Source organism: Diaphorina citri, unplaced genomic scaffold, assembly GCF_000475195.1.
Source record: "Diaphorina citri unplaced genomic scaffold, Diaci psyllid genome assembly version 1.1 scaffold1221, whole genome shotgun sequence".
Lineage (NCBI taxonomy): Eukaryota > Metazoa > Arthropoda > Insecta > Hemiptera > Psyllidae > Diaphorina > Diaphorina citri.
Window position 1 is genome coordinate 43901 of NW_007378650.1, and position 25397 is coordinate 69297.

Genomic DNA, 25397 nt, shown 5'->3' on the forward strand with positions numbered 1-25397 from the left:
CCTCTGAACTACACGGTCTTGAGGCTTTGGATTTGTATCCAAAAGAACTATGGTTCGAAACTTCGAATCCAGGCAGCAACACAAAACAATTAAGTCAAACAAATCATTGATTGTTAAGGTTCAAACAAACAAATTCATTTTCTTATCCCTTTTTTACAAAACTTTGTCTTATTAAACTAATTATTACTTATGCGTTTTATTAGACAGAACTTGATCTTATAGACTGATTCTTATCTTAATCTGGTGTTAATTTCAGGCAAGGAATATCCTGAAGTTCTACACAGACTCAAGTTCGTATCCATTGCCTGGACTCATGATCACAAGGGGACCGAGTGAATATCGAATTTCGAGCATTTAATAGAATATACCTCCTTCATTGTGCTCGGATAGACCTGAAAGGCTCTTTGTCCGAGGATTCTAAACAGGTCTCATTTATAGTATGTATGGTTTTAACCCGGGACTTCTGGTATGCAAGCTTAGTAAGATACCTGCTTGAAAGTTGCTTACCATTCCTGCTCCCTTTAGTTTTTTTCACTCAAATAGAGACAAAGCCCCACTATGGCCACATCTTAATTCCTCTCTCTCCCCCTACAGAGTTCTGGACATGCTCAAATTCAACAAGTTCACCATCGGCTACTTCTGGGAGTCCGACTACGGGTCCCCGGCCAACTCCTCTCAGTTCGAGTACCTGTTGGGCTACTCTCCCCTACACAATATACAGGGTCCGAATGAGCTCAAGGGCAAACAATACCCGGCCACGTTATTGATGACGGCGGACCATGATGACCGGGTGTCCCCGGTACATTCCCTCAAGTTTGCCGCCACCTTGCAGGAGAAACTCCGCGATTATCCACACCAGGTGTGTACCCGACTTGTAGTAGTTCAGGGAACTTTTTTTTTCCACTTTCGCATTACTTCAAGGCACATTCTTTTACATCCATGCCTATCCAAGAACGGAAAAGTCTGGTTAGAAAATGTCCGTCCTGGCCGGGATTCGAACACAGCACCTCAGGGTTGAGGGTCTACTCTTGACCACTCGGTCACAGAGGTGGGCTAGAACTGGCCCAGGAAAACGGCTCTTGGTTCTTCGAGAGCTTCCCTAGGCCCGGTCCGGGCCAAAATCTGCTAATCAAACTCAATGGGAACAGAAGACCTAAAGGCCCATTTCGACTTGAGATTTTCATCCGATTCCCACCGCACGCGACACGATTTTTTGTCGAACGACACAAAATGGCCTTGTAGGCAATGTACATAATTTAAATGAGAGTATTCCCTCGGTTAAAACTTGAACCTCACTTTGTTCAATTATTATTATTGCAGACAAACCCATTGCTCATCAGGATAGAGACGAAAGCAGGACATGGAGGAGGCAAACCTACCACCAAACAGGTAATTATCATTTCCAATTATTTAGATTTTTTTTTTCAAGAGGTTTGATATAGGGAACTGTAACTGCTAAAGTCTTATCGTCCCAAAATCGAAGAAAGAAGGAAGACAGGATAGGATAAAGCCAGCCGTTCCAAGAACGAACCTTATCCCTTCAGGATAAAATCTGCCCCGGGCGGAAATCGAATCCGCGCAGGCGGACACGGGGACATGTGGGGGGAGTGAGCCTCTAGCGATACAGAGGCTGCTGAACCTGGAAACCGAGAATGAAATAGAGATTTATCTGCAACACCTAACGCAGTAATAGCACCAGAGATATTTGGGGAAAATTGGGCCAGCCACACAATATCAGGTAGACCTGACAGACTGACCTGATCAGGTGTAGGTACCTGTCAGGATAGTAATATAATCCAGGAGACCCTGATTTATTTGCAAAAGCTAACGCTGTGTATGCTGCACTTACTCTGAATATCCCTCATCAGAATTTAAGAATGTACCACCGCACCTTAGACCATTTCATTAGTGCTAAACAATCAATCAACATATACCGCATCTGCCATCTTCGTATTTTTTTTTTCCCACTTGGTCAAAAATATATAAAAGATTCATTTGTAATGTTTTTTTCTTTTCTTTTTCTTTCTTTCTTTTTCACTCCATTTTCTTACCTTCCTGATCTAGCTGTGCGTTAGGTACATGATGGGCGGACACTTTACAGTTGAATTCATCAGATCCGTCACTACAATCCGGACCTTCATGTCCTTCCTGCAGCCCACCATCATCTTCCACTGCAACATACCGGCCCGCGTAGACCCCAATAGTAAACTCGAGACCAGCATTTTCAGAGAGATTAAGGTGCCCGATTTCGATCCGTCCTTGTTTGAAACCAAACAGGTAAGAATATTTCAGAGAGATTAAGGTGCCCGATTTCGATCCGTCCTTGTTTGAAACCAAACAGGTAAGAATATTTCAGAGAGATTAAGGTGCCCGATTGTGACCCGTATGTAAGCAGGTAAGAAAAACCAGATTTATACCCGCCCGCGTAGACCCCAACAGTAAACTCGAGACGAGGATTTTCAGAGAGATCAAGGTGCCCGGCTTTGATCCGTCCTTGTTTGAAACCAAACAGGTAAGAATATTTCAGAGAGATTAAGGTGCCCGATTGTGACCCGTATGTAGGCAGGTAAGAATAACCAGACTTATACCCGCCCGCGTAGACCCCAACAGTAAACTCGAGATGAGGATTTTCAGAGAGATCAAGGTACCCGACTTTGATCCGTCCTTGTTTGAAACCAAACAGGTAAGAATAACCTATGCTTGACGAATTTGAGAAATACATCTTTTTTGAGTTCAATTTTTAAAAGTGCCCATCAGAAACCGGTTTAACAAATCGTATAAAGGTCAGGTTTTGGAGATTTCGCATCTGTTTTCACGCCCGACCAAAAATATGAAATGAAATTTGCTTAAAGTTGAAGGGAAGGGGGAGAAAAGTTGAGTTGAAAATGCCGAAAAACCATGAAACTCTGTGTTAATATAGGCCGGTCTGCGGCGGCGCTTCGAATTCTTGACGTTCGCGCACCTCCCTTGCTTGCTTGCTTGCTTGAACATTTTACCTTATTAATCTTACAAAATCTTTTCTCCCTCAGGTATTCTATCCCAGTAAGGATGGCACTAAGATCCCGATGTTCATATTGTCAAGGAAAGGTGCTCAGTTGGACGGGAATAATCCTTGTATTCTGTATGGGTATGGAGGATTTGCCGTCAGTTTGCAGCCAGGCTTCTCTGTCACGAAGATTGTGTTCTTGAGAGACTTCAATGGTAAGGAAAAGAGTTCGGTACCTATTTTATGAATTTAATGTCACTTTAATGGTAAGAAAAAGAGTTAAGTACCTCAAAAAAAAAAAAAAAAAAAAAAAAAAATACCCTGGAAACTATTTGGTGCAGCTATCGTACAAGTAGGGTAAGTGTACCTTATGTAGGTCAGGTTATACCCAGTCTAGTCGCCTGGCTATCCAAGGAGGCTCAAATGGGGGTTTGCTGACCGCTGCTTGTATCAATCAACGCCCGGACCTATTTGGTGCAGCTATCGTACAAGTAGGGTAAGTGTACCTTATGTAGGTCAGGTTATACCCAGTCTAGTCGCCTGGCTATCCAAGGAGGCTCAAATGGGGGTTTGCTGACCGCTGCTTGTATCAATCAACGCCCGGACCTATTTGGTGCAGCTATCGTACAAGTAGGGTAAGTGTACCTTATGTAGGTCAGGTTATACCCAGTCTAGTCGCCTGGCTATCCAAGGAGGCTCAAATGGGGGTTTGCTGACCGCTGCTTGTATCAATCAACGCCCGGACCTATTTGGTGCAGCTATCGTACAAGTAGGGTAAGTGTACCTTATGTAGGTCAGGTTATACCCAGTCTAGTCGCCTGGCTATCCAAGGAGGCTCAAATGGGGGTTTGCTGACCGCTGCTTGTATCAATCAACGCCCGGACCTATTTGGTGCAGCTATCGTACAAGTAGGGTAAGTGTACCTTATGTAGGTCAGGTTATACCCAGTCTAGTCGCCTGGCTATCCAAGGAGGCTCAAATGGGGGTTTGCTGACCGCTGCTTGTATCAATCAACGCCCGGACCTATTTGGTGCAGCTATCGTACAAGTAGGGTAAGTGTACCTTATGTAGGTCAGGTTATACCCAGTCTAGTCGCCTGGCTATCCAAGGAGGCTCAAATGGGGGTTTGCTGACCGCTGCTTGTATCAATCAACGCCCGGACCTATTTGGTGCAGCTATCGTACAAGTAGGGTAAGTGTACCTTATGTAGGTCAGGTTATACCCAGTCTAGTCGCCTGGCTATCCAAGGAGGCTCAAATGGGGGTTTGCTGACCGCTGCTTGTATCAATCAACGCCCGGACCTATTTGGTGCAGCTATCGTACAAGTAGGGTAAGTGTACCTTATGTAGGTCAGGTTATACCCAGTCTAGTCGCCTGGCTATCCAAGGAGGCTCAAATGGGGGTTTGCTGACCGCTGCTTGTATCAATCAACGCCCGGACCTATTTGGTGCAGCTATCGTACAAGTAGGGTAAGTGTACCTTGTGCAGGTGGGTACTCATGCATAGCTTCTGTTTGTCCTCACGAATATACCTCCTTCATTGTGCTCGAATAGACCTGAAAGGCTCTTTGTCCGAGGATTCTAAACAGGTCTTATTTATAGTATGTATGGTTTTAACCCGGACCTCTGGTATGCAAGCTTAGTAAGATACCTGCTTGAAAGTTGCTTACCATTCCTGCTCCCTTTAGTTTTTTTCACTCAAGGAGGGACAAATCCCCAATATTTCACTCAAATAGAGACAAAGCCCCACTATGGCCACATCTTAATGGAGCAGTTGCAATTGGGAAAATATTATTAATAAAAGGTCGATTCCTACGGAAAATGTTGTGAAAAATCCAAATCTGAGGTCAAAACTCCGTAAAAGTAACTTTAAAAGTTCGAAAATTCAATTTTTAATTGCTGTTCTAATGAAAAAGTTCAAATAGTTGTGACGTCAGATTTCACGTCAAAATGCGCAGAAACGCTTTTTTTTTTTACAGTTTTTTTACAGTACAGGAATACAGTTTTTTAGGAAATACTTCAACCGTTCCGAGAACGAACATTATCCGTTTAGGATAAAATCCGCCCCGGGCGGAAATCGCACCCACGGCCTAGCGCTTATAAGGCAGACGCGCTACCAACCAAGCTAACTAGGCTGGCAAGAGAGACCAGTTTGTACTAAGAGGATGAAATATTTTGTAAGGGAAGAAGAAAAGAAATGAAGAGGCAAGATTTCAGGAAAGACTTCAAAGAGAAGGGAAGGAAATTTTTTTTTAGGAAATACTTCAAAGAGAAGGGATTAGAATAGAATATAGGTACCTTGTTTATCCTGCTCGAATGAGACTAAAAAGTCCCTTTGTCCCAGCAGTCTAACTAAACAAGGTCTCCTTATAAAAGGGAAGAGAATTTTTCAGGAAAGACTTTGTAGAAAAGTGAAAAAAAAGGGCAATTTTCACACGGTGAAGGGCAGCTTACAGCCGGTCTCATCAGAACCATCCGAACAGTCATGTACCCCATTACAGATCTGGTGCAGTCCGATACATCTACCGTCAATACATCTGAGCTCACTGGGCGGACACGGGGACATGTGGGGGGAGTGAGCCTCTAGCGATACAGAGGCTGCTGAACCTGCAAACCGAGAAGCAAATGGAGGTTTATCTGCAACACCTAACGCAGTAATAGCACCAGAGATATTTGGGGAAACTTGGGCCAGCCACACAATATCAGGTAGACTTGACAGACTGACCTGATCAGGTGTAGGTACCTGTTAGGATAGTAATAGGTATAATCCAGGAGAGATTTATTTGCACAAGCTAACGCAGTGTATGCTGCACTTACTCTGAATATCCCTCATCAGAATTTAAGAATGTACCACCGCACCTTAGACCATTTCATTAGTGCTAAACAATGAAATAGAGGTTTATCTGCAACACCTAACGCAGTAGGTAATAGCACCAGAGATATTTGGGGAAACTTGGGCCAGCCACACAATATCAGGAAGACCTGACCTGATCAGGTGTAGGTACCTGGCAGGATAGTAATATAATCCAGGACCAGGAGACCCTGATTTATTTGCAAAAGCTAACGCTGTGTATGCTGCACTTACTCTGAAAATCCCCCATCAGAATTTAAGAATGTACCACCGCATCTTAGACCATTTCATTAGTGCTAAACAATCATCAATCAACATAATCCGCAACTGCCATCTTCGTATTTTTTTATTATTTTTTTTTGTTCTCACTTGGTCAAAAATATTTAAAGATTCATTTGTAATGTTTTTTTTTCTTTTCTTTTTCTTTCTTTTTTCACTCCGTTTCTTTACCTTCCTGATCTAGCTGTGCGTTAGGTACATGATGGGCGGACACTTTACAGTTGAATTCATCAGATCCGTCACTACAATCCGGACTACCGTCACATCTCTTTGCCATACTCACGCACTTCCTGTCCGCCATACATCTGTCAACAAAAGAAAACAAAGTTTTGAAGAAGATTTGTCTAAATCTAAATCAGATTTCCATCTGGCGTGGCGGCCGAGAGCTCTTTTAGAGCTTGCCAACACTCCGAAGAGCTTGATCAGATTGTCCCCCCGAAGAGTTCTGACAAAGAGAATTGAATTGTCACAAGTGAGGTCTGATCGTCCTGCAATCTCAGAGAGGATTACTAGATAGTGAAGTTTTGAAGAAGATTTGTCTAAATCTAAATCAGATTTCCATCTGGCGTGGCGGCCGAAAGCTCTTTTAGAGCTCCCCAACACTCCCAAGAGCTTAATCAGATTTTCGTCCCCCCGAAGAGTTCTGACAAAGAGAATTGAATTGTCACAAGTGAGGTCTGATCGTCCTGCAATCTCAGAGAGGATTTCTAGATAGGAGAAAGCCAGCCGTCTCCTTGGTTAATGTACCTATTAATATCGTGTAACTTGGTTACATTCGCCACAAATCAATGGTACCTATCTATTTATTGGTCCCTTCTTATCCTAGCAACTCAAGTGTCCTAACGAGGATAAACCCTTTGCTTGTTTGTGGGCTAAAAATGATCACTAGATAGGAGAAAGCCAGCCGTTTCCTTGGTTAATGTACCTATTAATATCGTGTAACTTGGTTACATTCGCCACAAATCAATGGTACCTAATATCTATTTATTGGTCCCTTCTTATCCTAGCAACTCAAGTGTCCTAACGAGGATAAACCCTTTGCTTGTTTGTGGGCTAAAAATGATCTTTATTGGTCCCTTCTTATCCTAGCAACTCAAGTGTCCTAACGAGGATAAACCCTTTGCTTGTTTGTGGGCTAAAAATGATCTACCTACCTTATAAACCATTTCACTCACCTCAACTCACTCTTGGTGCATAGGGCGCAGTTCATCTCATCTTATCAACTCAATTTTTTCGACGGGGATAAACCCTTGCTTGGTTCTTTGCTAAAAATGTTCGTTGATTCTGCTCTGAAAATGTTCGTTGATTCTGCGCTAAAAATGTTCGTTGATTCTGCGCTAAAAATGTTCGTTGATTCTGCGCTAAAAATGTTTGTTGGTTTTGCGCTAAAAATGTTGAACCTTTCAAACCAACTCACCTGAACTCACTCTTGCCTGTGTGTATATTGTGACGTAAGTTTGAGAATTCGGGTTTTTAAGGTGAAAGAGGCCCGTGGCAGGATGCTGAGCAAGAGGCAGACCGAAGAAGAAATGGGAGAATTGCGTGAATAAAGATATATATACCAGCTTTGTTCACTTGAGTTCAGTTTTTTTGGGTGCAAGAATTGGAACTTGAGTACCGCAACCTTTACTGGAAGGCTAATGCTGGCAGAAGATAGCATATCATGGCAGAAGGTGAAAATGAGCCAAAGTGTATTTTTCTTTTGGAAGCGGAACTGATTCCGATGGCGCGCCATCTTGGATACACTATGGTTTGACGCTATCACACCAAAAGAGGGTAAAATGAGCTTCAGAAGATTGAAAATTTCGAAAGGAAAATATACTTCTCTCGTAAAATAAACTAAATGATAAAACGAGAGTGCCTTAAATCACCAAGTCAGTAAAAGAAATTCAAGTATACCAAATATTTTTTAGGGTCTTCAAACCTTCGCCTTAGATTACACCAATATAGTTATCCGCATACCACAGCCAATTATTTCAGGGATTTTTATTCTCTCTCTATCTGTCTATTTACTCTTTTTACGAACTCCTTCGACTGTTGAAATTTCACGTTCAATGTAAGCGCCGTATACAAGTTAGTATGTTAATAGTTTCTGCAAAATCTCATTTGTCCATAAAAGTCCCTTTTGTTTATAGTCACATTTTTGCAAGAAATTGAACGACAATGTCTTTGAGAATATTTTTACTTTCCTTATCCTATAGGAAGGAAAGTAATGTAATCGGGTCAAATTTTCGATGGTCAGTTTTTAGTGCCAAAACACGTTTTGAGGTCCCTAGAGCCTAAATCCAAAGTTTCAGCCATTGGTCCGTGTCTGTGTCTGTGTGTCCGTGTGTCTGTAAACAAAATATCTCGAGAACGGTAAGAGGTAGAGACTTGAAATTTGGTATGTAGCTGTCAAATGTGACAAGGATGCGACACGAAACTTTTGGTTAGGATCGGTGCAACGGTTGGCGGCATTTTACCGCTTTTTGGCGGTTTTTGGTGTAATTTAACAATATCTCGGGAACGGTATAAGCTAGAAACTTGAAATTTGGTATGTGGTTCACTAATGTGACAAGGATGCAACACAAAACGTTTGTTTGAGATGGTTGCTGCGCTTGGCGGTATTTTTACCGCTTTTGGACAGATTTCGACCGTTTTTTGGCGGTTTTCAGCTATAGCGACAAAACGGTTAGAGATATTGTAAAAGTTAGGGTAAAAGAACACTCAAATAAGCATCATTCAATAGGATAAGGAAAGTCGTGTGATGTTCACACCAGATTTTTTTTTATATTTTTTATCACGGAGGTACGAGTATTTTGTACAAGATCGAAAATTGGAGCTTTTTACATTTTTATACTATACATATTTTTTTGTCCTAAAATGCCATTGAAGGTACAAATGGAACCCTATACTGTTTTGTAAACACAGCCTCCTTTGTATCACCATGTTTTATTTTGAAAATATACTGAATTACCATATTATTATCTATTTTATTATATTAAAAAAAGCCTTTTTTTATTGTTTTTTATTCAATACCTATCAAATAATATTGTGTTATCCGGTGTAGGACCCTCGGAAAAGATGTTCGAACCTGCGACCTAGCGCTTACAAGGCAGACGCGCTACCCTGCAAGCTGAGTGCATTCTTATTATGCCTTAAGGTTAAGGTGTCTCCACACAGAGTCGATGTCCGTTGATTGACGAGGTGAATCTATGTTGTCGAGGCAGTGTGGACGGTTTCAGTCGACGGCCGTAGACTATGTGTGGACACAGCTTTAAAGTCCTACTTAGTTCTACGCTCTAGTAGATTTATTCCTAGTCCTAGCGTTTGTGTAGAAAAAAAAATAGAGTGTTCCTAAGACGATTTAAAAAAAAAAGACAACAGCTTGTTTAGATTTTTTGTTTTTTATTTAAGTACAAAATTACGAACTAGGTTTATTTACATGGTATGTCTTACATACTAAGATTTCTTAAACTAATGGTATGGAATTTGAAACACGTTACTTATACTGTGTTTGGTGGTCCTCACTATCTTACTTGTTCGTTGATTCTGCGCTAAAAATGTTTGTTGGTTTTGCGCTAAAAATGTTGAACCTTTCAAACCAACTCACCTGAACTCACTCTTGTGTTGATTCTGCGCTAAAAATGTTAGTTGATTCTGCGCTAAAAATGATTGTTGGTTTTGCGCTAAAAATGTTGAACCTTTCAAACCAACTCACCTGAACTCACTCTTGGTGCACAGGGCACAGTTCATTTCATCCGTAGCACGGGGACAATCTCTCACATTATCACACATCCACCTCTTCGGTATACACGTACCATCATCACATCGGAACTCGTGCAGTAAACATTCCGTGCCTGGAAATGAGACGAAATTTAGCAAAAAAAACTTAGAAAAACCGTGCCTTTGAAAATAAATGCAGTTAGTCCTGATGAAAGAAAATCATGATGCGCTGCTGTGAGACTTGAGCGAACCGAGTTACATAGGTACACATATGTATTTTATTCAAACGTGTGGTATCAAATTTCACATAGTTCAAAGTTTTAACTCGAGTTTGAATTTAATTTGTCTGCTTCATCATAACAACTCCCTTACCAAACACTACATTTCTATGTACAATCTACATGATTATAATGAAAAGTAGTCCTTTTTCTAAGTGCACTCTACAGAGTCTACAGGTCAGTTCTCTGTATTTTATACAAGCGTGTGGTATCAAATTTCACACAGTTCAAAGTTTTAACTCGAGTTTGAATTTAATTTGTCTGCTTCATCATAACAACTCCCTCACCAAACACTACATTTCTATGTACAATCTACATACATAGTTATAATGAAAAGTAGTCCTTTTTCTAAGTGCACTCTACAGAGTCTACAGGTCAGTTCTCCATCGCTTACCTTTGGCCAAATTAACGCATTCGGCTGGATGATCAAGATCGGGATAGTTGTCGCAGTTGAAAATTTGAGACAGGTCCAAGTTTTCCAAAATGAAGTCCGAACATTCCTCGGCTACAGCTGAAAAAGACAAAATACTGGGGTGAGTTTGATGTGAAATGTACCTGATCTCTTTTCGAAGCTGCCTCTACAGGACATCTTGTCTACTTTTAGATCAAAAGACAGGGGGCCTTGCCTACAGGGCAAGATAAGGAAACGATTTTCCTGTTGTCATTTTGATAAAATTTGCTTAAAGATGAAGAGAAGTAAAGATGAAAATGGATAAAAGCTACGATGAAAATGCCGGGTACCTCAAAACTCCGTTTCGGTGTTAATTAGTATAAACAGACCGGGGGGAGTCACTTTGAACTTTTGATGGTTGCGCACCTCCCGCCATGCTTGACCTTTCTGTCTTGAGACAGCCTTTGACCTAGGTCTGTCGGACTGTATGAGCGTGAGTAATGGGCATTCAATAAAACTATCGTTTTCATCAAACACCTTTGCAATCTTACATATTCTTGAGAGTTCATTGCAACTGCTGGGTGGTGAGAGCGGAGAAAGTGGATCGGGTTGCGGTGTTAGTGGAGGTCAATTCGGTCCGATGGGTGATCCACTAATCAATATGTAATTAAATTAAAAATCTCACATATCAGCATATCACGTAATGCAGCGATTCCCAACCGGGGGTATGCGTTCCCCTGGGGGTGTGCGAGAGACCCTAGAGGGCAGGCGAAAAAAATTGTGTAATGGTGGACAAAAGAATAACAAAAGCAAATTTTAAATTTTGACGGCTTAGTGCAGTACAGTTGTATAGTCCAAAGAGGTACTGAATTTTGACTTCAAGGTACATACTTAAAACATACTGAATTTTTTTCAAAGGTACCTACTACCTTCTGATTGTGTTTCGAACTAAATAGTAAGGGCTATTTCACATCTAGACTGCAACTTTTAGTATACGGCAATTTTCATGTTGAGGGCTACATAGTCTTATGGGCCTGTTCACATTTAAACTTCAAGTTCAAGTGTGAACAGGCCCATAAGACTATGTAGCCTTCAACATAAAAATTGCCGTTTACTACAAGTTGCAGTCTAGATGTGAAATCCGCCTAACGGTAGGTATCTACACATCAACCAAGGTATGAGAGGTGTTGGGGTACGCGGGCGAAAAAAGTTGAGAACTGCTGACGTAATGGACATGGCTACTTACCTCTGTGTAGAGATAAGGCTACATTTATAACGTTGGCGTTGGCAAGAAGTTTTTTTTTTCACCTTCTTAATTATCTTATCTACCTATAAACCAAATAGCTTTTACCTCTGCTGAATACCTACATCAGTTCGGGGAAACATCGAAGGTAACCACCTTCAAGGGTGGTGTATTCCTGGATGGGTGACCAACTGGACATGTAGGTATCACATTCTGTTTCCTTTCAATCCTGGTATACCCCTAACTCAACCTCGTGAGGAGAATGTCACTGGTTGAAATCCCAGGGATTTTGCCGGGATTTCAACCGAACATTCAGCAATATTTTTTTTTTTTCAGTCCTTAGAAGGCCTGTTAAGCTAACGACCTATATATTATTAGTTTATATTTGTTGGTTATTTAATATATTTTATTTCAGTATGCATATTTCTGTAAAGTTTCATTTGATTTGTATAGGCTTAACAGTTCTGTTAATCTAACAGACTGTTAGGAGCTGAAAAGAAGGTTGGTGAAATCCACCATGAGGTTAGTTGGATATTTTCTTTCGAGGTTACTTCCTTGCAGTTGTAGTTACTGGGAAAGAGAACCTTGAGAAAAGTTGGATTCTGATCGAAATATCGAGCTAGTGATGTTGTCACGCTGAATACCTACATCAGTTCGGGGAAACATCGAAGGTAACCACCTTCAAGGGTGGTGTATTCCTGGATGGGTGACCAACTGGACATGTAGGTATCACATTCTGTTTCCTTTCAATCCTGGTATACCCCTAACTCAACCTCGTGAGGAGAATGTCACTGGTTGAAATCCCAGGGATTTTGCCGGGATTTCAACCGAACATTTAACTTTTTTTATGATATTAGGTTGAACGGTAGGCCCTCGAGTATCGAGTAGGTACCTACTTGTTGTTCAGAATACTCACTTTCAGATCCGTTGTAGGTGGGAATAATCTCAGTGGTGGATGATATGTGTTGACCGAGGGCATCTTTGAGCGATGGTAGTGTCGGAGAGACGGGTAGGATGGAGGAGGATGTCTTGCTGTCTGACGAAGTGCTGATACCCTGGATTGAACAATGAAAAATGTATATGTGTAATAGTAGATCCGTCACATGACAGGTTTCAGCAAAACCTTCTCCAGCTTTCTCGATCTTGATGGCCATCATTCTTCATTTGTTCATAAGTCCTTCCTCTTAAGATGTCTGTCTTGAGAATGTACGAACATTTTAATTTTAACCAAAACCTTGCAGTGCAATAGTTCTAAACGAAAGCGGACGCTGCACACAAGGAATCAAGAAGAGACCGCCTTAACCAAACCCTTTTTGGGAACTTATGCTGATTTCGATAATTTGAACTGAGATGCGAGAATTTTGCATAAAAACAATTAAAAACCGATAAATGAAATCGGAGCCATTTGATACTGTCCATATTTACACTGAACTTGGAAACTCTTCTCAATAAGTTTTATATAGGGTCAAATCGGAGGAATCAAAAAACGCCTCACCACCCAAACTACATCAGTTCGGGGAAACATCGAAGGTAACCACCGTCAAGGGTGGTGTATTCCTGGATGGGTGACCAACTGGACATGTAGGTAGGTATCACATTCTGTTTCCTTTTAATCCTGGTATACCCCTAACTCAACCTCGTGAGGAGAATGTCACTAGTTGAAATCCCAGGGATTTTGCGGGATTTCAACCGAACATTTAACTTTTTTTATGATATTAGGTTGAACGGTAGGCCCTCGAGTATCGAGTAGGTACCTACTTGTTGTTCAGAATACTCACTTTCAGATCCGTTGTAGGTGGGAATAATCTCAGTGGTGGATGATATGTGTTGACCGAGGGCATCTTTGAGCGATGGTAGTGTCGGAGAGACGGGTAAGATGGAGGAGGATGTCTTGCTGTCTGACGAAGTGCTGATACCCTGGATTGAACAATGAAAAATGTATATGTGTAATAGTAGATCCGTCACATGACAGGTTTCAGCAAAACCTTCTCCAGCTTTCTCGATCTTGATGGCCATCATTCTTCATTTAAAAAAAAAAAAAAGATGAGTGTTCCACCGCCGTTTTTATTTCGTAGCAATGGAACAACTGCTACATTAGACGCTTGTGGCCTGTGTCATCGTAGTATGCCCATCCCGTAGTATGCCTCTCATCAGATGGGCGAGAAGAGACACAATACTTCCCATTTAGGTGCATTGAGATGATGAGGTCATTTGTTCATAAGTCCTTCCTCTTAAGATGTCTGTCTTAAGAATGTACGAACATTTTAATTTTAACCAAAACCTTGCAGTGCAATAGTCCTGAACGAAAGTGGACGCTGCACACAAGGAATCAAGAAGAGACCGCCTTAACCATCAAACCCTTTTTGGGAACCTCAACTGATGCTGATTTCGATAATTTGAAATGAGATGCGAGAATTTTGCATGAAAACAATTGAAAACCGTATTTACACTAAATACTGCCCATATTTACACTGAACTTGGAAACTCTTCTCAATAAGTTTTATATAGGGTCAAATCGGAGGAATCAAAAAACGCCTCACCACCCAAAAAACGAAAGTGGACGCTGCACACAAGGAGTCAAGAAGAGACCGCCTTAACCAAACCCTTTTTGGGAACTTATGCTGATTTCGATAATTTGAACTGAGATGCGAGATTTTTCGCATGAAAACAATTAAAAACCGATAAATGAAATCGAAGCCATTTGATACTGCCCACATTTACACTGAACTTGGAAACTCTTCTCAATAAGTTTTATATAGGGTCAAATCGGAGGAATCAAAAAACGCCTCACCACCCAAACCAAGTTCCCCAGACTTACCTGAACTTCCACATTGGTCGCCGGCTTCTTCCGTAGAATGCCGCCCTGTCCTCTATTGACGGCGCTCAGGCCACCAACCCGAATAGTCGGAATCACAGGCGTCGTGTAAGGGCCACCAAATTTAGACCCATTGAATTGTATCTGGAGCGGATAAGGCGTGGACAGCTTATTCTTAAGCAGCGAAGTCCTATGCATAGATTCGGACACGTGAATGCCTTCGCCATCTTCTTCGGCCTCCTGTTCAACCACTTCGTAAGCCGATATCGGCCGATGCGAAGCGGTGATGGAGTCTTCGTCTAAGATCGGGCGTTGTCGGCTAACTGGATCGTCGTCGCCCGTGATTAGAACGTCGTCTAGATCGTTGAAACTCTGCACAGGATGCTGGCTATAGGGACTGTTAGCGTCTGAAAGGATAACAAGGAATCTTTACGTTATTTCTGACCAATAGGCCTCATGAAATACCACTTGGAGTCCAGTAAAATTTCAAATATACTTTTGCACAGTTATATATACTATTGAAATTGACCAATTAACTGTACTGGAATCGTGGCGTTTAAATGAGGCCACTGGGTGGACTTCTAATATGTACTGGCCTCGTCTTATCCAGTCATTAGGGTATAAGAAATAGGAACACAGTGATACGAGTACCAGCCATTGTAATCATACGAGTACCAGCCATTGGAAATCAGGAATACCTGGTATACCTTTGACGCACTTTCCACAATTCTAACGTCATATTCCGCCTTCCACGAGCAGAAAATTATTGACAACAGTAAGTACGACCTTTTTTCTTCGCATGGAGTGAAAAGTGGGAAGTGCAGAGTGAAAGTCGACGCTTCCACTTAAATAGAAATAAATTGTTATGAATACGAAGAACGATAGGTCTCTTCTGATGAATAAGTAAGTACCTACTCGATTATTTTATTGTTTTTTCTTCTCAGCATTAAACTGAAACCTATTTGCTGATGGACCTACTGGCGATATAGTTACATAACCAACGGCACAATTTGATATCGGGTATGGACCTTACTTCGATAAATAATCGATATCGATCTTACTTCGACAATCGATACCTATCGATCTTGCTTCGTTTAACATTACAATGTCCGAAAAGATGAGTCCTCCTCAGGTATTATGTTTACAGTTAGGTAACCCCTTGAGGTGTAGGTCTAATCTCCCATTGTGGTTTAGGACCCGTCCGGAGAACTCAGTGTAAATAAAACAACTACCGCACCGTAAACGGAGCGAACTATAAACCCAAATTGTCATTTTCAATTAATCCTCGAGAAGAATTTTGGAACGGTTTGTTTTTGGTGTGGTCAAAAAATTACGAAATGAAGTTCCTGTGTACTCGTATTTGCGGAATTTCAAAATGAGGTGAACTTTTTGATGCAGATTGGAATTACTAGTGTACCTACCTGGATTTTTGACCACACTCTAGCTTAGTTGATGGACTTCAAAGCCCGGAGTCTAAACCTTCTAATCAAACTGTTATTTAATTTTTGGTTGCTACGAAACTTAATGTTTGGTCATTTAAGATTAAAGATTTAATTTGTGAGGGTAGAATCAGAATGTTAATTTACGGTTACCTATAGGTACTAGATAGAAAAACCCCCAAATAAAATTAAGGAAATAAAGTAAACAACCGCACTCCAAGCTTAATAGATTTTATCGAGGTCCTATATCAATCAATGTTATGGTCTTTACGTTATTTCTGACCAATAGGCCTCATGAAATACCACTTGGAGTCCAGTAAAATTTCAAATATATACTTTTGCACAGTTATACATACTATTGAAATTGACCAATTAACTGGACTGGAATCTATTTTGAGTGGCGTTTAAATGAGGCCACTGGCTGGACTTGAAATATGTACTGGTTTCGTCTTATCCAGTCATTAGGGTATAAGAAATAGGAACACAGTGATCCGAGTACCAGCCATTGTAATCATACGAGTACCAGCCATTGGAAATCAGGAATATCTGGTATACCTTTGACGCATTTTCCACAATTCTAACGTCATATTCCGCCTTTCACGTGCAGAAAATTATTGACAACAGTAAGTACGACCTTTTTTCTTCGCATGGAGTGAAAAGTGGGAAGTGCAGAATGAAAGTCGACGCTTCCACTTGAATAGCAATAAATTGTTATGAATACGAAGAACGATAGGTCTCTTCTGATGAATAAGTAAGTACCTACTCGATTATTTTATTGTTTTTTCCTCTCCGTTACCTACAGGACATTCGGGAAAAAATCGGATGAAACTCACTACAAGTGGGAACAGGCCTTAAGACACAATGAAGTAGATTCTCTATTATACATATTCAGGGTGTTCAACTTACGTGACGGATAAGGTGCAGGAGAGGAAGAATAATAATACTCGCCATCATCAATCACCTCTCTGTCCAAACTGCTCTCAGCATTAAACTGAAACCTATTTGCTGATGGATCTACTGGCGATATAGTTACATAACCAACGGCACAATTTGATATCGGGTATGGACCTTACTTCGATAAATAATCGATATCGATCTTACTCGCAGAGTGAAAGTCGACTCTTCCACTTAAATAGCAATAAATACGAAGATCGATACGTCTCTTATCTGTTGAATAAGTAAGTACTCGATCATTTTATTGTTTTTTCCTCTCAGCATTAAACTGAAACCTATTTGCTGATGGATCTACTGGCGATATAGTTAAATAACCAACGGCACAATTTGATATCGGGTATGGACCTTACTTCGATAAATAATCGATATCGATCTTACTTCGACAATCGATACCTATCGATCTTGCTTCGTTTAACATTACAATGTCCGAAAAGATGAGTCCTCCTGAGGTATTGTGTTTACAGTTAGGTAACCTTTTGAGGTGTAGGTCTAATCTCCCATTGTGGTTTAGGACCCCGTCCGGAGAACTCAGTGTAAATAAAACAACTACCGCACCGTAAACGGAGCGAACTATAAACCCAAATTGTCATTTTCAATTAATCCTCGCGAAGAAATTTGGAACGGTTTGTTTTTGGTGTGGTCAAAAAATTACGATATGAAACCCCCACAAAGTTCCTGTGTATTTGCGGAATTCCAAAATGAGGTAAACTTTTTGATGCGGGTTGGAATTACCTACCTATAATAGCAGTACCTAATTTTTTGACCACACTCTAAGCTTAGTTGATGGACTTCTGAAATCAGGTCTAAACCTTCTAATCAAATCGAGAAGAATTTTGGAACGGTTTGTTTTTGGTGTGGTCAAAAAATTACGATATGAAACCCCCACAATGTTCCTGTGTATTTGCGGAATTCCAAAATGAGGTAAACTTTTTGATGCGGGTTGGAATTACTAGTACCTACCTATACCTATAATAGCAGTACCTAATTTTTTGACCACACTCTAAGCTTAGTTGATGGACTTCTGAAATCAGGTCTAAACCTTCTAATCAAACTGTTATTTAAGTTTTGGTTGCTACGAAACTTAATGTTTGGTCATTTAAGATTAAAGATTTAATTTGTGAGGGTAGAATCAGAATGTTAATTTACGGTTACCTATAGGTACTAGATAGAAAAACCCCCCAAATAAAATTAAGGAAATAAAGTAAACAACCGCACTCCAAGCTTAATAGATTTTATCGAGGTCCTATATCAATCAATGTTATGATTAGTTATTAAATTTTGGGGGTGAAATTTTTCCCTCAAGAAGACCTGGAGACTTACCTACCTATTTGGTAGGAAGGTATACTTATTTGATAAGTTCTTGTTATGCTCACCTATAGGAGCTACGTAGGGTACTTATTAACAACTTATCTATTTGTATTTTGAGATTATCTGACCAAGTGACCACATCTAGTCAATCTAGTGAGGAATAGACCGTAGGTACAGTGGTATACCTCCTTGTAATGCAAATTATTTTATTCATTAACTTTATGTGGCGAAGAACGTGTCCATGGTAGGTTTTAATTTTTCTAATGAAACTCAAGGATCTAGTAATGATGCTTGATAATTTCTGTACCTAAGAATCTAGTGGTGATGCTGAATAAAATTGATAATGTCTTAAAACGGGATAATATTATAAAGAAATGAGGACCGGACACACTTAACCGCACAGAGTCCGCGCAAACATACGGCCGAGTGTTGGACGTGCAAGAAAGAAACGGCATTTGGACATTTTGAACGTCTCGGGACACACATCACCGCACCGCTTCAGAACCGACAGTTGGAATGCGCATGGCGGAAAAAGCTTCCGACTTTGATCTTCAGACCGTCAATCTAGTGGTGATGCTAAAATTGATAATGCCTTAAAACGGGATAATAATATAAAGAAATGAGGGCCGGGACACACTTAACCGCACAGAGCCCGCGCCAACATACGGCCGAGTGTTGGACGTACTACGGCAAGAAAGAAACGGCATTTGGACATTTTGAACGTGTCGGGACACACATCACTGCACCGCTTCAGAACCGACAGTTGGAATGCGCATGGCGGAAAAAGCTTCCGACTTTGATCTTCAGACCGTCTCGCGTCGGGTCGTCTGAGAGTCTGAGAGACCAGAAGTAAGAAGTTTTTTTGCCAGCCTAGTTAGCTTAGTTGGTAGCGCGTCTGCCTTGTAAACGCTAGGCCGCGGGTTCGATTCCCGCCCGGGGCGGTGAAATTTTACCCTCAAGAAGACCTGGAGACTTACCTACCTATTTGGTAGGAAGGTATAGGTACTTATTTGATAAGTTCTTGTTATGCTCACCTATAGGAGCTACGTAGGGTACTTATTACCAACTTATCTATTTGTATTTTGAGATTATCTGACCACATGTAGTCAATCTAGTGAGGGATAGACCGTAGGTATAGTGGTATACCTCCTTGTAATGCAAATTATTTTATTCATTAACTTTATGTGGCGAAGAACGTGTCCATGGTAGGTTTTAATTTTTCTAATGAAACTCGAGGATCTAGTAATGATGCTTGATAATTTCTTTACCTAAGAATCTAGTGGTGATGCTTAATAAAATTGATAATGTCTTAAAACGGGATGATATTATAAAGAAATGAGGGCCGGGCCACACTTAACCGCACAGAGCCCGCGCCAACATACGGCCGAGTGTTGGACGTGCAAGAAAGAAACGGCATTTGGACATTTTGAACGTGTCGGGACACACATCACCGCACCGCTTCAGAACCGACAGTTGGAATGCGCATGGCGGAAAAAGCTTCCGACTTTGATCTTCAGACCGTCTCCCGTCGCGTCGTCTGGGAGACCAGAAGTAAGAAGTTTTTTCCGCCAAACACGTTCAGTTCTGTCCAATCTAGGTCTGTCAGACACTCGGAGCGTTAATGTCTTTCAAAGAGAAAGAAATCATCTGCTACAGAATATGTACCATTGTACATAGGTAGGACGTCAATGGTTATCATGAATATCAGGAAACAATAGAGCCTACGTCTATGCCTATTAACAAGCAAAGCAGAAGAACCAAAGAATAGCCTCTACCTAGTTGACAGCAATAATATAATATCCGATAACAAGTAAATAGCATTGATATGAAATCTTGCGGTGCAAAATACCTAAGATGTGTTAGGTATACGAGTATCTAAAGATGTTTTATAGTGATATAACTTACTGATAGTGTTATCAACCGACTCATTATAAAATAGTTATAGATAACAATATTCATATTCAGACCAAAAATCAGCTGACTTCCTGAAATCTAAATTCTTCCAAACAACACCCAACAGGGGTTCTCAAAGTGTTGGGGGCCTGAAAACATGAGTTTTTGAGGCAACTAATATAGGTAACAATAACGGAGGTCTTATCATCCCAAAATCGATGAGAAGGATGTGGTAGGGTATTAGAAAACTAGCCGTTCTGAATACGTGTCAGACAGTCGGAGCGTTAATGTTTGGCACAAGAGAAAATACAGATATCATCTGCATTCAACAGAATATGTACCATTGTACATAGGTAGGACATCAATGGTTATCATGAATATCAGGAAACAATAGAGCCTACGTCTATGCCTATTAACAAGAAAAGCAGAAGAACAAAAGAATAGCCTCTACCTAGTTGACAGCAATATTATAATATCCGATAACAAGTAAATAGAATTGATATGAAATCTTGCGGTGCAAAATACCTAAGATGTGTTAGGTGTACGAGTATCTAAAGATGTTTTATAGTGATATAACTTACTGATAGTGTTATCAATCGACTCATTATAAAATAGTTATAGATAACAATATTCATATTCAGGCCGAAAATCAGCTGACTTCCTGAAATCTGAATTCTTTCAAACAACACCTAACAGGGGTTCTCAAAGTGTGGGGGGCCTGAAAACATGAGTTTTGATAGAGGCAACTATAGGTAACAATAACGGAGGTCTTATCATCCCAAAATCGATGAGAAGGATGTGGTAGGGTATTAGAAAACTAGCCGTTCTGAATACGAACCTTAACAGTTTAGGATAAAGTGAACCTTAGGTGACAATCGAATCCTAACTAGGTTGGCCTGGAGTTTTTTAAATCACAAATTTAGAGTAAAACTGTCGATAATTTATTTTGAGAGCTTTTTATTTTTTCGTCTTTTTTAATAGTTAGTTAGTTAGTTAGTTAGTAACTAACTAACTGACTATTTAAAAAAAAAATACCAATAGAACCAATACCTAATTCCCCAAGCTCTTTAAGTAGGCTGGCGTGGAAGGCTTTTCAATAGAAGTTGGCATCATTCAAAAAAAAGTTTGAGAATCCCTGATCTAAAAAGTGTCACTTGGATTTTCCGCTTAATTAACCTTCCTTCATCCTATTGGAAATTTCCACCTAATTAACCTTGGACCAAAAATCAGGTGACTTCCTGAAATCTGAATTCTTTCAAACAACACCTAACAGGGGTTCTCAAAGTGTTGGGGGCCTGAAAACATGAGTTTTGATAGAGGCAACTATAGGTAACAATAACGGAGGTCTTATCATCCCAAAATCAATGAGAAGGATGTGGTAGGGTATTAGAAAACTAGCCGTTCTGAATACGAACCTTAACAGTTTAGGATAAAGTGAACCTTAGGTGACAATCGAATCCTAACTAGGTTGGCCTGGAGTTTTTTAAATCACAAATTTAGAGTAAAACTGTCGATAATTTATATTGAGAGCTTTTTATTTTTTCATCTTTTTTGATACCAATAGAACCAATACCTAATTCCCCAAGCTCTTTAAGTAGGCTGGCGTGGAAGGTTTTTCAATAGAAGTCGGCATCATTCAAAAAAAGTTTGGAAATCCCTGATCTAAAAAGTGTCACTTGGATTTTCCGCTTAATTAACCTTCCTTCATCCTATTGGGAATACTTGGGTGAGTTTAATGTGAAATGTACCTGTTCTCTTTTCGAAGCTGCCTCTACAGGACATCTTGTCGACTTTTAGATCAAAAAACAGGGGACCTTGCCTACAGGGTAAAATAAGGAAAAGATTTTCCTGTTGTCATTTTGATAAAATTTGCTTAAAGTTGAAGAGAAGTAAAGATGAAAATGGATAAAAGCTACGAAGAAAATGCCGGATACCTCAAAACTCCGTTTCGGTGTTAATTAGTATAAATAGACCGGGCGTCACTTTGAACTTTTGACGGTTGCGCACCTCCCGCCATGCTTGACCTTTCTGTCTTGAGACAGCCTTTGACCTAGGTCTGTCGGACTGTCTGAGCGTGAGTAATGGGCATTCAATAAAACTATCGTTTTCATCAAACACCTTTGCAATCTTACATATTCTTGAGAGTTCATTGCAACTGGAAGAGAATATACATACTACTGGTACAGAAGATCTTTCTTCTTGAAGAGATAAAGAAGAAAGGATAGGAGAAAGCCAACCGTTCCGAGAACGAACATTATCCGTTTAGGATAAAATCCGCCCCGGGCGGAAATCGCACCCACGGCCTAGCGCTTACAAGGCAGCATTGCAACTTTCTGCAACATTGCAAATGGGCTTTCAACATAGCAACGAGTGTCAGTAAGTCTAATTAAAATACCTTTGCAAGCTTTCCTACAGGGCGGAAGTATGTTCTGGCCGTTGGGCTGGCATTCAGGTTCCAGTAGGGAGCATAGGAATTGCTTGGCGCGCGGACTACACTTGGACTCGGCAATCATTTCGAAATAGGGCAGAGCCGCTTCTAGAGAGGACAGACTTGTGATGCCGGGGATGTTGGGTTGGGCTGTTATATCGTAGGGGGTGACGCCACGGCACATCTTCAGATGAGGCGAGAAACATTGCTGTTGACCTGAGGACGGAGTGAAATAAACTGATTGGGGATTTCACCAATATTTTTTTCAGTCCTTAGAAGGCCTGTTAAGCTAACGACCTGTAAAGTTTCATTTGATTTGTATAAGCTTAGTTCTGTTAAGCTGGTGAAATCCACCATGAGGTTAGTTGGATATTTTCTTTCGAGGTTACTTCCTTGCAGTTGTAGTTACTGGGAAAGAGAACCTTGAGAAAAGTTGGATTCTGATCGAAATATCGAGCTAGTGATGTTGTCACGCTGAATACCTACATCAGTTCGGGGAAACATCGAAGGTAACCACCTTCAAGGGTGGTGTATTCCTGGATGGGTGACCAACTGGACATGTAGGTATCACATTCTGTTTCCTTTCAATCCTGGTATACCCCTAACTCAACCTCGTGAGGAGAATGTCACTGGTTGTCACATTCTGTTTCCTTTTAATCCTGGTATACCCCTAACTCAACCTCGTGAGGAGAATGTCACTGGTTGAAATCCCAGGGATTTTGCCGGGATTTCAACCGAACATTTAACTTTTTTTATGATATTAGGTTGAACGGTAGGCCCTCGAGTATCGAGTAGGTACCTACTTGTTGTTGTCTTTTTTAATACCAATAGAACCAATACCTGATTCCCCAAGCTCTTTAAGTAGGCTGGCGTGGAAGGCTTTTCAATAGAAGTTGGCATCATTCAAAAAAAGTTTGGAAATCCCTGATCTAAAAAGTGTCACTTGGATTTTCCGCTTAATTAACCTTCCTTCATCCTATTGGCACTACAAAAAGGAAGCAATATTCCGAAAGTGTTTTATTATTACGAAAGGTTTCTAAAAAGAGATTTTTAAAACCGGTTTATTCCTTAAATTTTCGCAAGAAATTTCCCTGATTGGAGAAATTTCTGTAACCTCAATTTGCTGACACAGTCCTTTTTTATGTCGACTTTTGTTGGAGCAAAAACTTATCCAGAAAAACCCAAAATGTTCAAATTTCACGAATAAGTAAAGTGTTTTATTTGCGAAAATAATGTTTTTTCTTTTCTTTAATTAAATTTTTTTGTTACTTTTGCCTCTTTCTCCCTCCCTCTCGCTCGCTCTCTCTCTCTCTCTCTCTCTCTCTCTCTCCCACTAAGAAAAACTTTATATTTCTCCTTTCTTTCTAATTTAATAGCATTCCACCTCGTTTTTTCTCATTTTTTCCTCAATCTCTCCTTCTCTCTCTCTCTTTCGAAAAAAAAGTAAAAAATACCTACCACTATAATTATATAAAAAAAAAAACTTTTTCCCATTAAAACAAGACATACTTTCTTTATTAAGAAAAGTGTAAAATGAAATGGTTTTGAGGGATGATAATTATGAGCCTTCCTACCAAAGTAATGAGGCATATAATAATGGTAGAGAGCTAGGTAACTAGATATAATGCTCAAGGTATACTTATCATGGTTTCGTATCAGAGCTAGTACAGCATCAGTACCAGAGTTGTATTTTTTATAATTTTAATTAATTTATTTTTTAATTATTATTATTATTTTTTTTAATGACTCGTATTTAAAAGTTAACATCTTTTTTATTCAAATAAATCTGAAAGGACCACCTGTTATTTTACAGTCGCGATAATGAAGAAGAGGGAGCTTGGCGTTTTGTGAAAATTCGAGGATTAGAAAATTGGAAATCTCGGTAGTACGAGTAGATCTGTCTTCAAATGAGTTCTTTTAAGTCATAGTTTGCAAAGAGTGGCAATAGATCCAGCCGAATTGATTTTGTACTCTGCAGAAGACAGCATGTGAAGGAGATCAAAGATTGCAAGGTACTCCCCCTCGAAGCAGTAGCAGCTCAGCATAAACTTCTAGTCGTGGACTCCATCTTTAACATCCGGAGGAAGAAGGAAACAAAAACGAATATTCCTAAGACCAAATGGTGGAAACTTAAAGATCCTTTCCTCAAACTTGAATTTAAAAGACATGTGTTTCAGAAGCTGAGTGCGGATAGTGATCAAGACCTATGGAAGAAAAGTGCAAAAATCATTACTTAAGTTGGCAAGAAAATTCTGGGAAAAACATCTGATAAAGGAGGACCGCAAGACAAAGAAACCTGGTGGTGGAATGATGAAGTGAAAGCGGCAATTAAAAAGAAAAAAGACATGAAGAAGAAATGGGATCTGAGTGGAAGAGACGAAGACAAGAGAGAATATAGAGAAGCGAATAAAGAATCCAAGAAAGCAGTGGCGATAGCTAAAGCAAAGGAATTAGAAGAAGTGTATAAGGAACTCGAGACACCAGAAGGAGAGAAGAAAATATACCGGATAGCCAAAGCACGAGACCTAGCGAGTAAGGACCTAACACACATCAGACAAGTGAAAAATTGTGATGGTTTAGTATTGAGAGATGAGAACGCAGTGAAAACCAGATGGAGAGAGTACTTCAACACCTTATTGAATGAAGAGAATCCAAGAGAAGCAGTAGAAGAGAGAGAACCGAACCAAGGAATAGTGCGTGAAATAGAGAGGAGTGAAGTGGAATTAGCCCTGAGTAGTATGAAAAATGGAAAGGCCCAGATGGTATACCAATTGAAGCATGGAAAAGTTTGGGGGAGGATGGTGTGGACCTGTTATGGAGAATGTTGA

The 25397-nt window shown here is 40.3% G+C and overlaps 4 protein-coding genes across 4 annotated transcripts in view; 3 read left to right on the forward strand and 1 right to left on the reverse strand.

Annotated features, from left to right (window-relative positions):
• LOC103514768 (prolyl endopeptidase-like) overlaps positions 1-1484 on the forward strand; it is a 2647-nt gene extending 1163 nt beyond the window's left edge. Inside the window, exons 3-4 of the mRNA XM_026827652.1 lie at positions 595-859; positions 1321-1484. Coding sequence (XP_026683453.1) covers positions 595-859; positions 1321-1437 — 382 coding nt within the window. The 3' untranslated portion in view covers positions 1438-1484. The remainder of the gene's footprint in view (positions 1-594; positions 860-1320) is intronic.
• LOC103514767 (prolyl endopeptidase) overlaps positions 1-8180 on the forward strand; it is a 34411-nt gene extending 26231 nt beyond the window's left edge. Inside the window, exon 14 of the mRNA XM_026827651.1 lies at positions 7594-8180. The gene's annotated coding sequence lies outside the window, so the exon portion shown is untranslated. The remainder of the gene's footprint in view (positions 1-7593) is intronic.
• On the reverse strand, positions 5012-22779 carry LOC103514762 (atrial natriuretic peptide-converting enzyme-like). Its single transcript, XM_008479665.3, has 5 exons — positions 22537-22779; positions 10493-10609; positions 9816-9954; positions 6287-6420; positions 5012-5592 (listed from the first exon to the last, which is right to left on the reverse strand). The coding sequence occupies exons 1-5, from the start codon at positions 22751-22753 to the stop codon at positions 5417-5419; spliced, it is 783 nt and encodes a 260-aa protein (XP_008477887.1). The 5' UTR covers positions 22754-22779; the 3' UTR covers positions 5012-5416.
• Positions 22780-24914: 2135 nt separating this feature from the next.
• On the forward strand, positions 24915-25397 carry LOC103514769. The gene has a single exon (XM_008479672.1). It carries the CDS (start codon positions 24915-24917, stop codon positions 25395-25397), a length of 483 nt encoding a protein of 160 aa, XP_008477894.1.